At 46.3% G+C, this 13,664-nt stretch overlaps 1 protein-coding gene across 1 annotated transcript in view; it reads right to left on the reverse strand.

The window, feature by feature from the left end:
* Positions 1-13,664, reverse strand: part of FNBP1 (formin binding protein 1) — a 91,618-nt gene that overhangs the window by 37,071 nt on the left and 40,883 nt on the right. The window contains exons 3-6 of the mRNA XM_014447045.2: positions 8,752-8,808; positions 7,315-7,462; positions 1,051-1,113; positions 424-528 (exon numbers count right to left, since the gene is read on the reverse strand). Of these exons, the coding sequence (XP_014302531.1) occupies positions 424-528; positions 1,051-1,113; positions 7,315-7,462; positions 8,752-8,808 (373 nt within the window). The remainder of the gene's footprint in view (positions 1-423; positions 529-1,050; positions 1,114-7,314; positions 7,463-8,751; positions 8,809-13,664) is intronic.

The following is a 13,664-nucleotide window of genomic DNA, read 5'->3' on the forward strand; positions in this document are numbered from 1 at the left end:
AATCGGATGACTCACTCAGAAGCAGGCCAGGGCGGGAGCCCCCTTATCTGTCGAACGGAAGCACCAGAGGCAGCCAAGCTCTCGCTGCACATCCGCCCTGGGTTTCAAGAGGTTGGCTTTTCTTTGAAAAGCCATTAGTGAAAGCCACAATCTCCAGACACCAACCCCTGGGCCGCGGTCATGGTCTAAGTCTCCGCGTTATCATCCTGGTGACTGAACAAATAAGCAAACTGCCCAACACCCACGAGCCCCCAGGTTTCAGCTTCAGGTCCCCATGGCCGCTGACACAAATGGAAAATGATCCCACGTTGAGTGGCCTTTTGCGGCTGCATCAGAAAGGAGAACTTGGGGACCGACCCTCCGGGAGGGTGCGTGACGAACATTGAAAAGGGGAAACGAGAGACAGGCTTACTTTCACCTTACCTTTTCAACATCCGCTTTTGTGACGTTGATGTCAGCATCCATTTTCTCAAAGTACTGCTGCGCCCGGTCAGCCTCCTTGCAATCCCGCTCAAATCGCCGCTTGCTCTGGAAGCAGAGGAAAGCGGTGGAGGGGAAAGGGGTGACTAACGAAACCAGGAGATCCCTCTGAGCACTGGCTTTTACCCAAATCCCCCAAAGAGCATTCTTCTCCCAACAGATTGCTGGGTCATAATCTCAGGACGCTACTTTATTTATTTTTAAACAAGTCTTTATTGTTGCAAGTATTACGTATGTCCTCTTTTACCCCCCAATGACCCCCTCCAGCGCACCCCCACCCCGTACCCCAGGCCTTCCCCACCCTATTGTCTGTGTCAGGACCAACGGCCTAATCTTTGTTCTTTCCACGTGGTTTTTAGAAAAAACACTCTCCTTGAGCTCTTTTGGCTCAGCATTTTACTTCAGATAAAAGTTTCTAGAAACACTCTACACTCAGATTAGAAAAATCTCTCAAGGCGTTTTCTTTAGTGTTTTCGTTTGTTTTGAACATACTGACTGATTCAAGCTGAAATTCAATTCCAGTTAGAAAATCGGCCCAGGCCTTTCCCAGGCTGCTGGCTTCTCACTCACCGACTCGAGCTGCTTCCAGCAGGTCTCTATGTGCTGCTGGGCCTTCCGTCCGTCATGAAAGTGCTGTAAGCGAGAAACACCAGGGATCAGCTCATAGCAACACGAGAGAAAAAGCCCACTCGCTAAAATAATACTTAAATATTGAACACCCAGCATGTGCACGCCCAAGAAATCGAAGAGTTAAAAAATAAAGGGAAATGAAAACAAGAATAGCCAAGAGTAGCCTTTGAAACTTTAGATGTTATAATAATTGAATTCTAAGACTTATATACACAATTTGTAAAAGTGATAGTGAAGTTTTAAGACAAAAATCACTTAGCTCTTTATTTTTAATTGCTTTGAGATGTAACTCACATACCATACAATGCATACGTGCAAATTGACAAGTCAATGGTTTTTACTAGAGTCACACAATTATGCAACCATCACTATAATCAATTTGAGGACATTTTTATCACCCCAAAAAGAAACCACGACCTCTTAGCTGTCACTCTCCTACCCAGATCCTCCCCAGGCCTGGGCAACCACTCATCTTTCTGTTTCTATAGATACGCCGCTTCTAGATGTTTCATGGAAATGGAATCTCACAACATTATCTTTCGTGACTGGCATAATGCTCTCATCACTTCATAACGTTCACTAAGCAGATTATCTCTCCAAGGTTCATCCATGTGTCACACGGATCATTTTTATCACTAGGCAACATTCCACTGTATGGATATATGCCACCATTTGTTTATCCATTCACCAGCCGATGGCCTTTGGGTTGTTCCCAGTGTGGGGCTGCTATGAATAATGCAGTTACAAGTATTTGTGTAAAAGTTTTGAGTAGGCAGATGTTTCCATTACCTAGGACTTTTAAAATTTAAGGTAGATTCACCTGCTACCTGCGGAGGCCCTGGGGCAGGTACGTGCCCGGTGTTGACACCCGAGGACTAGACCAGAGTGAGCCTCACAAACATTAGGAGCCAGGGGTCAGAGAAGAAAGGGGCAGACTGGGGGGGTCTGTGGGCTTCTTGTCTGAATGAGCGGGGAGCAGGGGTGACGGACTACGGAAGCACCGAGCTGTGAAGAAGGTTCCAGGTGGCAGGCTCTCTCCACCCGTGGAGATGACAAACACCTGGACCACGGGGTGCAGGAGAGGTGGTGGCAGAGGATCAGAGGCTGGGGCCCTTTGATCAGGAAAGCCGCCGGGACGTGCGGCTGCATGGGACCAGATGTGGGCTGTGATGTGCTCAGATGTCAGGGTGACTCCGAGGTTGTCCTGACCTGCCTGGACGCGTGAGCAGGCTCCTCACTCTCTGGTTCTGTTGGGGTTGCCATGGAGAGGTTCTGGCGTATCAGAGGGCGGGACTGGACGCCTGCAGCTCCCCCAGCTAAGATGCTCTCGGCCGGCCGGGTCCCCTGACCAAGGCTGCAGCTCTGGTGAGGCAGCTGCCCGGAGCTAACCTGTTTCCTGGAGCGGCCCGTGGAGCTCAGCATCCCTGATGGCTTTTCCTGGCCCCTCTCCACAGCGGCCTAAACGCTCCCTTTAATCCACGGGCTCCCTTCAGTGACTCGGACAGGTAAGCAGGGGAGGGTGCTGCGGGGAAGGCAGGTGAGGAGGGACAGGAGCCCAGAGGCCCTCCGCACAGCCTCAGAGTCCCACCTCACCTGTCAGAACCGAGGCTCAGCTGAGTCACACGCGGCAGCTGACCGCTGGGAGGCTGGGAGCAGGGGAAGGGCAGGTTCTCTCGGAAAAGACAGTGCTTCTTTACAGGGACTGTTTCTCGCCTCCTGTGAGGTCAAGTTCACTGTTGTAAGCGCCTCTTTACAGCCAGCTGCATCCATCCAGCCGCTTTTTAGTGTCTATGAACCCAAGAGAGCCCCTGGGCTTCGTTTTTCCAGCCTCATCACAGCACGGGGATGCGGCAGAAAAGAGAGCGAGTCCACGGCAGCAATAAACCAGCAGGACAGGGTCACGGCTGTGGGGAGTCGGAATAGAGCCGGGCAGAGCTAGGAAGCCTTGAGCTTCGGAGGAAGTACAAAGTGGAAGCAGGTTTCTGGAAGCCACAAAGATCCCTTATAACGAGACCGGAGGGAAGCAGTGGTGAGGGGGTGCTCAGGGGAAAGAGATGTGGGCAGACGGGGAGGCAGAGGGACAGGCCGGGACAGACGGGCTCACTGTGCCCTTCCAGCGAGGCCCTCCGATCCCGAGTCCCTGTCCATCCAGAAACGCAACTTTCCCAAACTGCCCCGAGGATCGTCCCCATTCCGAGAGCAGGGACCACCACGTATGCGGTTTTCAGAAAAGTCTCACCATTCCCTCCAATTTCACTCTGAGATTCAAAGACGGACCCATACAGAGGGAGTCACCCGAGCCCCGAGCAGAGCTCCAGGCTGGTGCCCAGCTCTGGGCTTCCGCGCACAGCACCTCCCTGCGTGGACAGGAAGCACGCACAGGACTCGCAGAAAGTGGCGGGCCCACAGGAAAGGGCCTGCTCTCTCACAGGTTCTTCCCTGAGGACACAGTCTTCAGACACTGGCCATTTGGGGAGCAGGAGGGATGGCTCCGACCGAAACCCCACCTGGGGAATCCTCCTGTCGCGCCTTCACTGGACTATTTTAGAATAAATGTGAATTTACTTTTCAAGCATAGCATGGACCCTGACTTTGCTGTGAGCTTTCTCCCAAGGACACCTGAGCCACAGCTGTCAGACGAAAGCAGGATCCCCAACCACACGCATGACCCCATGGCTTCAGGTGATGTGAGGAAAGCCCAGGTGTCTGTGATCTCTTTTGAATCGTTCCTTATAGCATGTGCCCCTCCAACACTCATGTGGCTGCCCGGCTGGCGTGCTTCAGTGGTTGAGCATCAACCGATGAACCAAGAGGTCAAGGTTCAATTCCTGGGCAGGGCACATGCCTGGGTTGTGGGCTCAATCCCCACTGTGGGGTGTGCAGGAGGCAGCCAATCAATGATTCTCATCATTGAAGCTTCTCTCTCTCCCTCCTTCACCCCTTTTCTCTTTGAAATCAATAAAAATATATTTAAAAAAACAAAAACTCATGTGGCGTGCATGCGCGCGCGCACACACACACACACACACACACACACACACGATGGAACCAAAGCCCGCCCTGGGCCTGCGCGTGCCTGACCCAGATAGCGGCGGTTTTCAACGGCTACAAGTTAAACTCACCCGCTCGCCAGATGTGTTTGTTGTTTACTGACAAGCAATGGCAAACACATTTCTTCTCTGGACAGTGAGCAAGTGTGTACTGAGAAGTGTGCCTCCGAGGCCGCACAAAGAGGGATTGTTCTCCAGGAGATAACAAGCGCTCCGCTGGCCCGGTGAGGTCATCGCAGCTCCCTGCTCTCCTCTCCGAGGACAGACAGGAAATGCCAGCGCCCCAGGCCCAGCGCCACGCTCCCACTCTCTCCTGGAATAAGATGCTTTCGTTTCTCTCCAAACACAATAAGACTTTCAAAAATGCCTGATGGTATCTGGGTGACAGCTAAACTCACTTTCATGTCAATGCTTTGGCTGACCCTTAAACATACACAAGCACATTCATCCTTTAAAAATGTTTTAGAAATTTCCCAGTGACCAGGGGTGGCTGAGATAAAAAAAAATCACAGGGAAGCTAAAATAAACACACATTAACCTAAAGAAAATTACAGTGACAAAGCTCTCAGAGTACTGCTCTGCGAGACATCATACTTAGGCTGAACAAAGTGTGCAAATGTTTATTATTCTCACTCCACAATTAGGTACAACAGCTGTTTACTTTCACTATATAAATATAATAGTTCATTAACTTCTAAAACTCCTTAATAAAGCAAAATATGGCATTGATGTGAGAACAGCCACTCAAAAAAAAAAAAAAAAACTGGGGGGGAAAAAAAGAATAAACACTCAATTGAGGACAGTCAACCATCTGGAATTTTAAATAAAACTCAGATTCCACAGATGAAAACAAAGGAACACAAAGACTTGAAAAGGGCAAAGAAAAAAAGAGCATCCAGAAAATATGTCTGTGACAAATATTATAACTTCCTCAAAACCCACAGAGCGGCGGGTCTGAACACTGGCCCTTCTCAGCCTGCCCCGGGGTTAATTCATGCACCGCTAAGTCTCTGTGGGTAGAGATGTGTGGACTGGGGAGGAAGACTGTGAGCCACCTTCAGACTGGCTCAAAGGAGCATTTCACCCTCATTTAAGTCCGAAACCATAAACCCAGGAGCATTCGTGACAGGAGTCGCATTCTGCTTTGATTTAAGGCTTATTTTCCCAAATTCATTTATAATAAAAATACCTTCTCAGCAAACTTGTTTAAAGTTCCTAAAAGCCTCCTTCCCACTGCCATGCTCAGTGGCTTAACTTCACCAAACACTGACCATCCGGCCGCGGGCAGGGGACCCCGATGAGCCCAGGCCCAGGCCTAGGCCCAGGGCCAGCAGCACCGGCCTCCATGTCCACGCTCCTGCCCCCGAGGAGAAACGTGTGGCTCAGACATCAGCCAGGGAAGAACCTAGACGCTCTGCTTTCATAGGTGGCAAGTCAAGATTGTCTTTTTAAAAATTTGCCTTTGAAAAGTCAACATATTTTCCCAAAGACGAGCCTACAGATTTGTGTATCAGGACAAACACTGGTTATTCATACTATTATGTGAGTGAGCAGCACTGAAATATGAGAATGAATACAGCACAGGTGGAAACCGCTGCGTGAAAAACATCTTTTCTCCTAGAAGCATGAGTGTCTAGTACTCTCCTATTTTGGTTGGGAATTTGAAAGCTTCGACATCAAACAGCTGACTCACTGTCATGCTATGGCCCCAAAGGCAAGGAGAATGTCCATCCCTCCCACTACCTGCCTTTCCCCTACTGCCTCTCACATCTACACAGGAAGGAGGGAGCCTCCCCTTTTGCAGCGTCAGCCATTTCACCATGCAGGCTCTTGTTAGGGCTTCATCTCTTTCAACCGGCAAAATTGAGATGAAAAATAATTCTCTACTAGGATCTGAACTGAGCTTGGAAATACTCTATGCCAGTGGTTCTCAACCTTCCTAATGCCGCGACCCTTTAATACAGTTCCTCATGTTGTGGTGACCCCCAACCATAAAATTATTTTCGTTGCTACTTCATAACTGTAATTTTGCTACTGTTATGAATCGTAATGTAAATATCTGATATGCAGGATGTATTTTTATTGTTACACATTGAACATAATTAAAGCATAGTGATTAATCACGAAAACAATATGTAATTATATATGTGTTTTCCAATGGTCTTAGGCGACCCCTGTGAAAGGGTCGTTTGACCCCCAAAAGGGTCGCGACCCACAGGTTGAGAACCGCTGCTCTATGCTGTAAATCTGAAATCGTCCCTTTGGGCAGACAGGATTTTGCCACTGTATCAAATGGCCCAAAAGGTATTGCACTGAGGGTTAAGGATGGTACTTAAGCAAGACATTGTCTCTAGTCAGCCATGAGAAACAGTAGCTAGACCTAAAAATCTGGTACTTGTGGCAACGATGAGAACTGAATGACATATTGATGTTGGTCATTATTATTTACCGTCTCCTCCACTTCGGTGGGAGCCCTAGCTATCTTTCTGGTTCATGCATCGGGGCACTGAAAGAATTCTGTGGGCTCAAATCTACCTAAAAAAAGCATGTCACTGGCCGACTTCGTACTTTATTGATAATAAATTATTATGCACCTAGCAAGCGATCAAAGCTCAAAGATACAAATCATGGCTTAAAAATAGATCTCTTAGGGAAAACCTTGACTATGAATATACTGAGCATACATTTTTCTCTCTTGTTCACAATAAAAGCCATGAAAAGATTTTAATGGTGTCAAGAGGAGCAAAAAGGTTCTACTCATTAGATAGCAATGGATGAGCCAGGAAATCAGGGGGGTGGAACTGAGGTCATCTTTCTTGCTTTTTAAAAGTCCTTGTAAGCATTTATTTTAATACTACTTAGTCCACACAGCACACCCCATCTTATACTGCTTATCCTTGTATGACTGATATGCTCAAATATATTTAAATGCCTCAGAGGAATTAGTATTCTGGGGCCCAAAGATGTGCTTCAGAGTGTCTGAGGGGCCCTTGAAATTGTAAAGACCTAGGAACAAGGTCCATAACTTTTATACGATTCTCAAAGGAATCAGTTTTAAGTCCCACCATTTATGATTCTATTTAATTTTAAGGTTTCTAGGGATATTGCCCTTATCTTTGATCCACTTCTTTGAAAGAAAAAACAAACTTTGTACCGATTTCCTTTCCTGCTTCAGTTCCTGGACGTAGCGTGCTAACCCCGCGAGGATCTGTGAGGTCAAGTTCTCGGAGACGACTTCATGCTGCCCCGCGTAATCGTTCATTTCGTTCAGGGTGGAAAGGAAGGCTTTACACGCCGTATACCTGCGGAACAGAACACATGGAACCTATTTCAAACGCGGTCACATCCGTGCTCACACTGCTTTACGCCGGAGAAATAGTCATTAAAATCAACCTCCCATGGGATCCTGACAATTCATTACACATAAGAGTGTTTTCATCAAAACGGTTCAGAATTAATTACAACAGAAACTCTTTTCATTTTGTGGAAACTGAACTGCTCTATGCAGGGCAATAAAATACTTAGTGCAAATATAACCCAAAACACATATACATGCTGTATGTATGAACCTAATGGCTATTTAGCCCCAAGTTAGAGACATAATACTTTGGGACTGTCCATGTTCAGCCTTAGTCGCTGGCTGAAATGGACATATTTCTTGGATGAATTAGGCTGAATGAGACTCTTGACATTATAAAACCAAATCAAGATTGTAAAGCAAGCATGTCAAACTCAAAGGCTAACACGGGCCAAACAAACAAGGTTTACGTTTATGTGGGCCACAAAAAAACCATAAAGCTTCAATTTTCATAGAAACGTAGGGTTATTTCGATAGAGAAATGCTGAATACAAAGGGCTGAAATAAATGAGTAATCGTTAACATAATAGAACATTTTAATAAAAATTAATATTTTTTCTTGAACATTAACTTACCAGACACTGAATAACTGCACAAATTAATAAGCGAAATGCAAATAAACCTATTTTTCTTGTTCTCCGAAAGCGAAATATTTCCTGTTATGCACACCAAACAAGTCAGTACAAGACTAAAGACGTGGCCATCGGCTGCTAAAATATTCGCTGCTAGTATTAGTGGAAAGAAATGGTGCGCCTGCGCGTAAGGCACATAAGGGACATAAATGCAACACGGTTATAGTAATCGGTCATTAGCGAACATTGTTGTTCGTTATTAATATCCTGTATAACAGGATATTGTAAAAATTAAGTTACAAAATTTTTATTAAGACGTTTCTGACATACTGTTATACTGGCTGGGCCACAAAAATATTCATTGTGGGCCGCGAGTTTGACATGCTTGCTGTAGAACGCACAATCCACACTCCCTGCACTTGCTTGGATTCTGTTCCAAGCTTTTCCTAATTGCCCTCATTGGAACCAGCCACAAAAGGTCTAGTGACTCAGCACAAGAAAAGTTCCTTGAGTCGGTTTTTGTTTTTCTCTCCCCCCAATTTAAAAACGGACACAAATGTGAGAAGAGAATGCAACTTATTGTTGTAGGTCTCCACCTCCCCTTTCCTCACAACCACCACCAGTGGCGCAGAAAGTGCCACGTCATTATCGATGAACACACCTGTATTCTTCTTCCTCCTTCGAGTTCTTTTTGGGTTGGTATTTCTTCGAGAGGTTCCTGAAACAAAAATTCAGACACGTCACCTCACATAGGGCTAAGCGAGAAGTCAGGGGTCACAGATGACGTTAGTGCTTTCTTTTAGTTGTAAGTTTAAAAAAATAATCGCAAAACTCCCACAGCTGAAATCCACAAATTTCCTTCCCACCCCGACCGTGTGCGAAGAAGCTCCTGCGATGCAGGATTGCACAGCCGAGTCTTGGCTCACGGGTGGAGCCGGAGAGAGCGGGGGTGGTCGCTAGCTGGCCCCTTCCTGGCTGTGGACAGCCGACTTGACTTCACGGAGAGCACAGGCCACGTGTGTACACGCAGTGGCTTCCATGCAGCACTGAGCTGAGGGCGGTTTTTCTCACCAGGCCACCACGCCCTCGGGGTCATCTTCCATTGAGCATCACTGCTCTAAATTCCAGGGAAGCACATGCACTGTGTCCAAATGTTTAAGTTAAGAATAAAAAAATAAAAATAAATAAAAAGAATCACAGTGCCAAGGGCATGTGGTCGAGGCTGGGCGGTGGCTCCCCCATAGAGCTAGTAAATCAGTTTTCTAAGGCAGTAGAGCAGTGATGGCGAACCTTTTGAGCTCGGCGTGCCAGCATTTTGAAAAACCCTAACTTAACTCTGGTGCCGTGTCACATATAGAAATTTTTTGATATTTGCAACCATAGTAAAACAAAGACTTATATTTTTGATATTTATTTTATATATTTAAATGCCATTTAACAAAGAAAAGTCAACCAAAAAAATGAGTTCGCGTGTCACCTCTGACACGAGTGTCATAGGTTCGCCATCACTGCAGTAGAGACAAGTTGGGGTGATGTTTATGCTAAGTCATTAACTAGAGGACCTTTCAAAAAAAATTTAATTGAGTTTTTAAGAGAGAAAGAGAGAAAAAACCCATCAACTTGTTGTTCCACTTACTCACGCATTCACTGGTTGATTCCTGTATGTGCCCTGACCAGGGATCGAACCTGCAACCTTGGAGTTGATGATGCTCTAAGCAACTGAACTACCCGGCCAGGACCCTAGGAGACCTCTGAAGCTGCCTCCCAGGTTTGCACTGAACACACTCCGATGAGCCAATATGGCCCTAGTGTCTCTTCCTAACCCCATCTCCAGGTCAGGAATGCAAGTGCTGTCAACACTCAGCTTAGATTTACACAAAGACCAAGAGGTCATCATGGAAAGGACCACCGTGCCTCACTGGCACCGGTCCCCCGGCTGCTTTTCGTGGCTCCCGGCCGGGTAGCTGGAGTGGGAGAACCAGCCGGGAGGCTGACGGGTGGCCCACAGTGGGGCTCCCCTGGGCAGCAGCTCAGCATTCACGTCCTGTTTCTGGCGTGTTGCTATCCCTCTTTTCTAGTAGCTACCTTCATTTCTCCCATTTTCCCTGAATCTACAGATTCGCCTACAAAAAGGTGCAGTAATAAACTGACGATTTTGATCATGGTACATTCTGCAAAGTGAAATGGGATTTCACCTCTAACACGAGGCATGGACTTCAGTAACAAGGACGTTGCTCTGGGACTCCAGGCGCCACTGAGCCTGGACGGCGTGACCCTGGATAGGTCAACAGCAAGCCTGCGCTCCCAGTTCCTCATCCGTGAGTCCCAGCTGGTTGGGTGTAACGAACTCTATGGTCGCTTCAAGTCTGGAAATTCCCAGGGACTATACAACACCCAAGAGAATATCTATTGCTGCAATTACTTAAAAATAATCTATAACAATTTAAGCATTATAGGCAAACCGACGAAAGAATGTACTTACTGAAGCTGCTATCACGTGAGCTACTCTTAACCTGTGTCATGCTTTCTCTACTGATGCTCGGGATACAGAACACAGTCTGGCTAATAAATCTAGATTTTTTTTTTTTAATGTGGAAAAGCAGTATTTTCTGAAAGCACGTGCCTTAGAGAAAAAATAATGCAAAAGAGAGAAATCTTGTCTGTTGAAAGCACAGTACAATTGGGTTGATCACCAGCACTCCTTAAAAGGCAGGTTTAGTAAAAATAACCCCTCAGGTGGCCACAGGGGAGCCCAGGGCCAAAGGAGGACTCCACAACCAATGATTCTTCTCCAGACTCACTGAGAGCAGCGTCTATGGGAGAGTAGAGTATTGAAAAAGCCCAGCATGTGAGCTGCTTTTAGCACGTGGTTTTTTTTAAACATTAACGATTTCTTCTGTTAGTTATAGCTTACCAATGGAAAACACCACTTCTAAATTCAAACCCTATTTAAGATTCATTCATTGGCTGCCTCCTGCATGCCCCACACTGGGGATTGAGCCCACAACCCGGGCATGTGCCCTGACTGGGAATCAAACCCTGACCTCCTGGGTCATAGATCGACGCTCAACCACTGAGCCACAACAGCTGGGCTCAAGGTGTTTTCTTTTTAATCCTCACTTTCTGTTTAGCTTCCAGTTCTTAGCAGACATACAAATAATTTTTACATCCAGTTGAAGGTAACAGAACTTGAAGAAACCCAGGTGAAACCATCTTTGTTTATTCCCATTAAACAGTCAAACCCTACACAGGATTGGAGATCGTGGTGGGTGACACCCCGTGAGGACCATCAGGGTCAGGTGACTGCGTGCCACTGACCAAGTTAGCATCTAAGCATCCAAACGCTTCTTAAGAGCGTCAATGAATAATTCACCCCAGAAAGGCCAGCCGAAAACTGAAAGCTTAAGAGGCCTAGAGGTGAACTCCAGGTCTAAAGAAGGTCTCTCGGGACCGTACAGAAAAAAAGATCAACTTCCATTTCTATTCTCTGAGACAGGCGTATTTGTAGGAGGTTATTTTGAAAAAAACAAGCAAGCCAACGAACCACAAAAGGCATCTTTAAATTTATGGATCTTCCTGAAAAATTGTAAGTGTTTTATATACTTAACTTGCTCTTCAGAGAGACAAATTAAAAGGTAAGAGAAAAATATACGACCTTTCATAAGGGCACTGCATTTAAACGCAGTTGATCGTAAGAACCACAGAGAAAGGCTTTTAAATAGGAGACAGTTGGCCCCAGCCCAGACCCTCTGAAATGGAAGGTCCAGGGTTGGGTCCAGGAATGTTTTGTTCTGTTTTGTTTTTTTCTCTCTTTCTTTGATTTTTTAAAAGCTCCCCACAAGATTTCTGGAAAAAAGATGGCAGAAGAAACTTCGATCAGAGAATTGTGTGTTCCCAACAACAAGAGGTGAAAATTAACAGCCAGGAATATGGTCAACAACAGCAAATAAATCAATAAGGAGAGGTGCATAACCCCAGTCTGCACACTTGGAAAGTGGGGGCTGGGTGGGGACGGGGATTCTGGGGCAGCACAGAATGGACACTGGCTGGCCCTCACCGCCACAGGGGGAAGCCCATGAGACCCCGAATGCTGACACAAACAGAAGTGCACGGAGGGCTCAGCAAGCACTGAGGACAGTGACAAAAGACAGCCAGGCCGCCCAGGGGGAGAGCACCCCAAACTAGGATTCCAAGGAAGAGGATACACCTTTGACCTCATAGAGTAAACCCCCAAAAGAACCTCTCACCAGTCCCTCCCCCACCCCCACCCTGTGCTGGAGCTCAGGGGGAAAGACGGAAGGTACTAGAAGCAGGGACAGGACCTTCATGGACACTCTCCGCATCAGGAGTCCCGATGATGCTTCTGGTGATGACAAAAGCAGGCTTAGGCACCTGCCGAGCAGTTCACATGCTCAACTCAGTAAGTCCCCCCAACAACCTTATAAGGAGGGAATTAGTATTATTTCCATTTTATAGATGAAAAGATAAAACACAGAGAGTATTTTGCCCCAAATCAATGAAAGGACCGAGACTGCATCCTAGGCATTGGGACTCTAGTCTGTCCTCGGAACCACGTCACTAAACTGCCCATGTTAAATATAACCCAGCTGAGAAGATATGTAATATAGAAGAAAAAGGAGGGAAGCTGGGAAGGAGGGAGGGAGGGAGGAAGTGGATAACAGAGAAAAACCCAACCTGGAAGAAAACATCCAAGGAAAAGACACTAAACCAAACTCCTCCAGAATAGTTCCCACTACAGACAAACTTAGTTAAAACACAAAGCCAACGGAGCAAGAATCCTCAGATCATAGGGTAAAACAGAGTCAGATAAGGGGAGACTGCAAAGCAAGAAAAAGAACGAAGAACTAAACCACTCAATTACAGAACTAATATAAACTAGGCTGGCTATCACATTTCATAGAGGAAAGTTTAGAGGTACTCACCAGGTGAAAAAGAGCTAACATCATGAGGGAAAAAAAGACCAGGCAAAGAACAAGAGGACAAGCACATAAGGAAAACTCGTATCCCTGCAGTATCTAACCCATAAGTAGAATCGAAAAAAATAATTAGATCCAACGGAAGGAAGTTCCCCCGAAAACAATGAAGAATTGAATCGCATATGAAGGGCCTGAAAAACTGACAGAACGGTGCACACAAGGCTCAGCCTCGCGAGGAACAAAAAAATCCTTCCCAGGTACCCTCAAAAGAGCAAGTCACCCACAAAGACAAAGAATCTGGCTGCCCCACATGTTGCCACCAAAACACAGCTGCAACAAAGTCTGGGGAGAAGGGAAGTAGGACAGAGAACAGCCAGGCCACATTGTCGTCAAGGACAGAGGCGCTCCTCAAACCAGAAAGAACTCCGGATTATGCCACAGGCTTTCTTAGGGGGAACGTATCCCTATTTTCTTGACTCCAGCAAGTGGAGAAGCGATGGTAGAAGCCATGGTGGTGAGCATAAATCTATTTTTAAATATAGAATTAAGATAAATTAACTGTGGAAATCATGTTACAGACCAAATTACATAATTTGATTAGAAGAGGAAGCGAAACATGTAAATACATTTTTTTGTC

Source organism: Myotis lucifugus, unplaced genomic scaffold (genome assembly GCF_000147115.1).
Source record: "Myotis lucifugus unplaced genomic scaffold, Myoluc2.0 scaffold_605, whole genome shotgun sequence".
NCBI lineage: Eukaryota > Metazoa > Chordata > Mammalia > Chiroptera > Vespertilionidae > Myotis > Myotis lucifugus.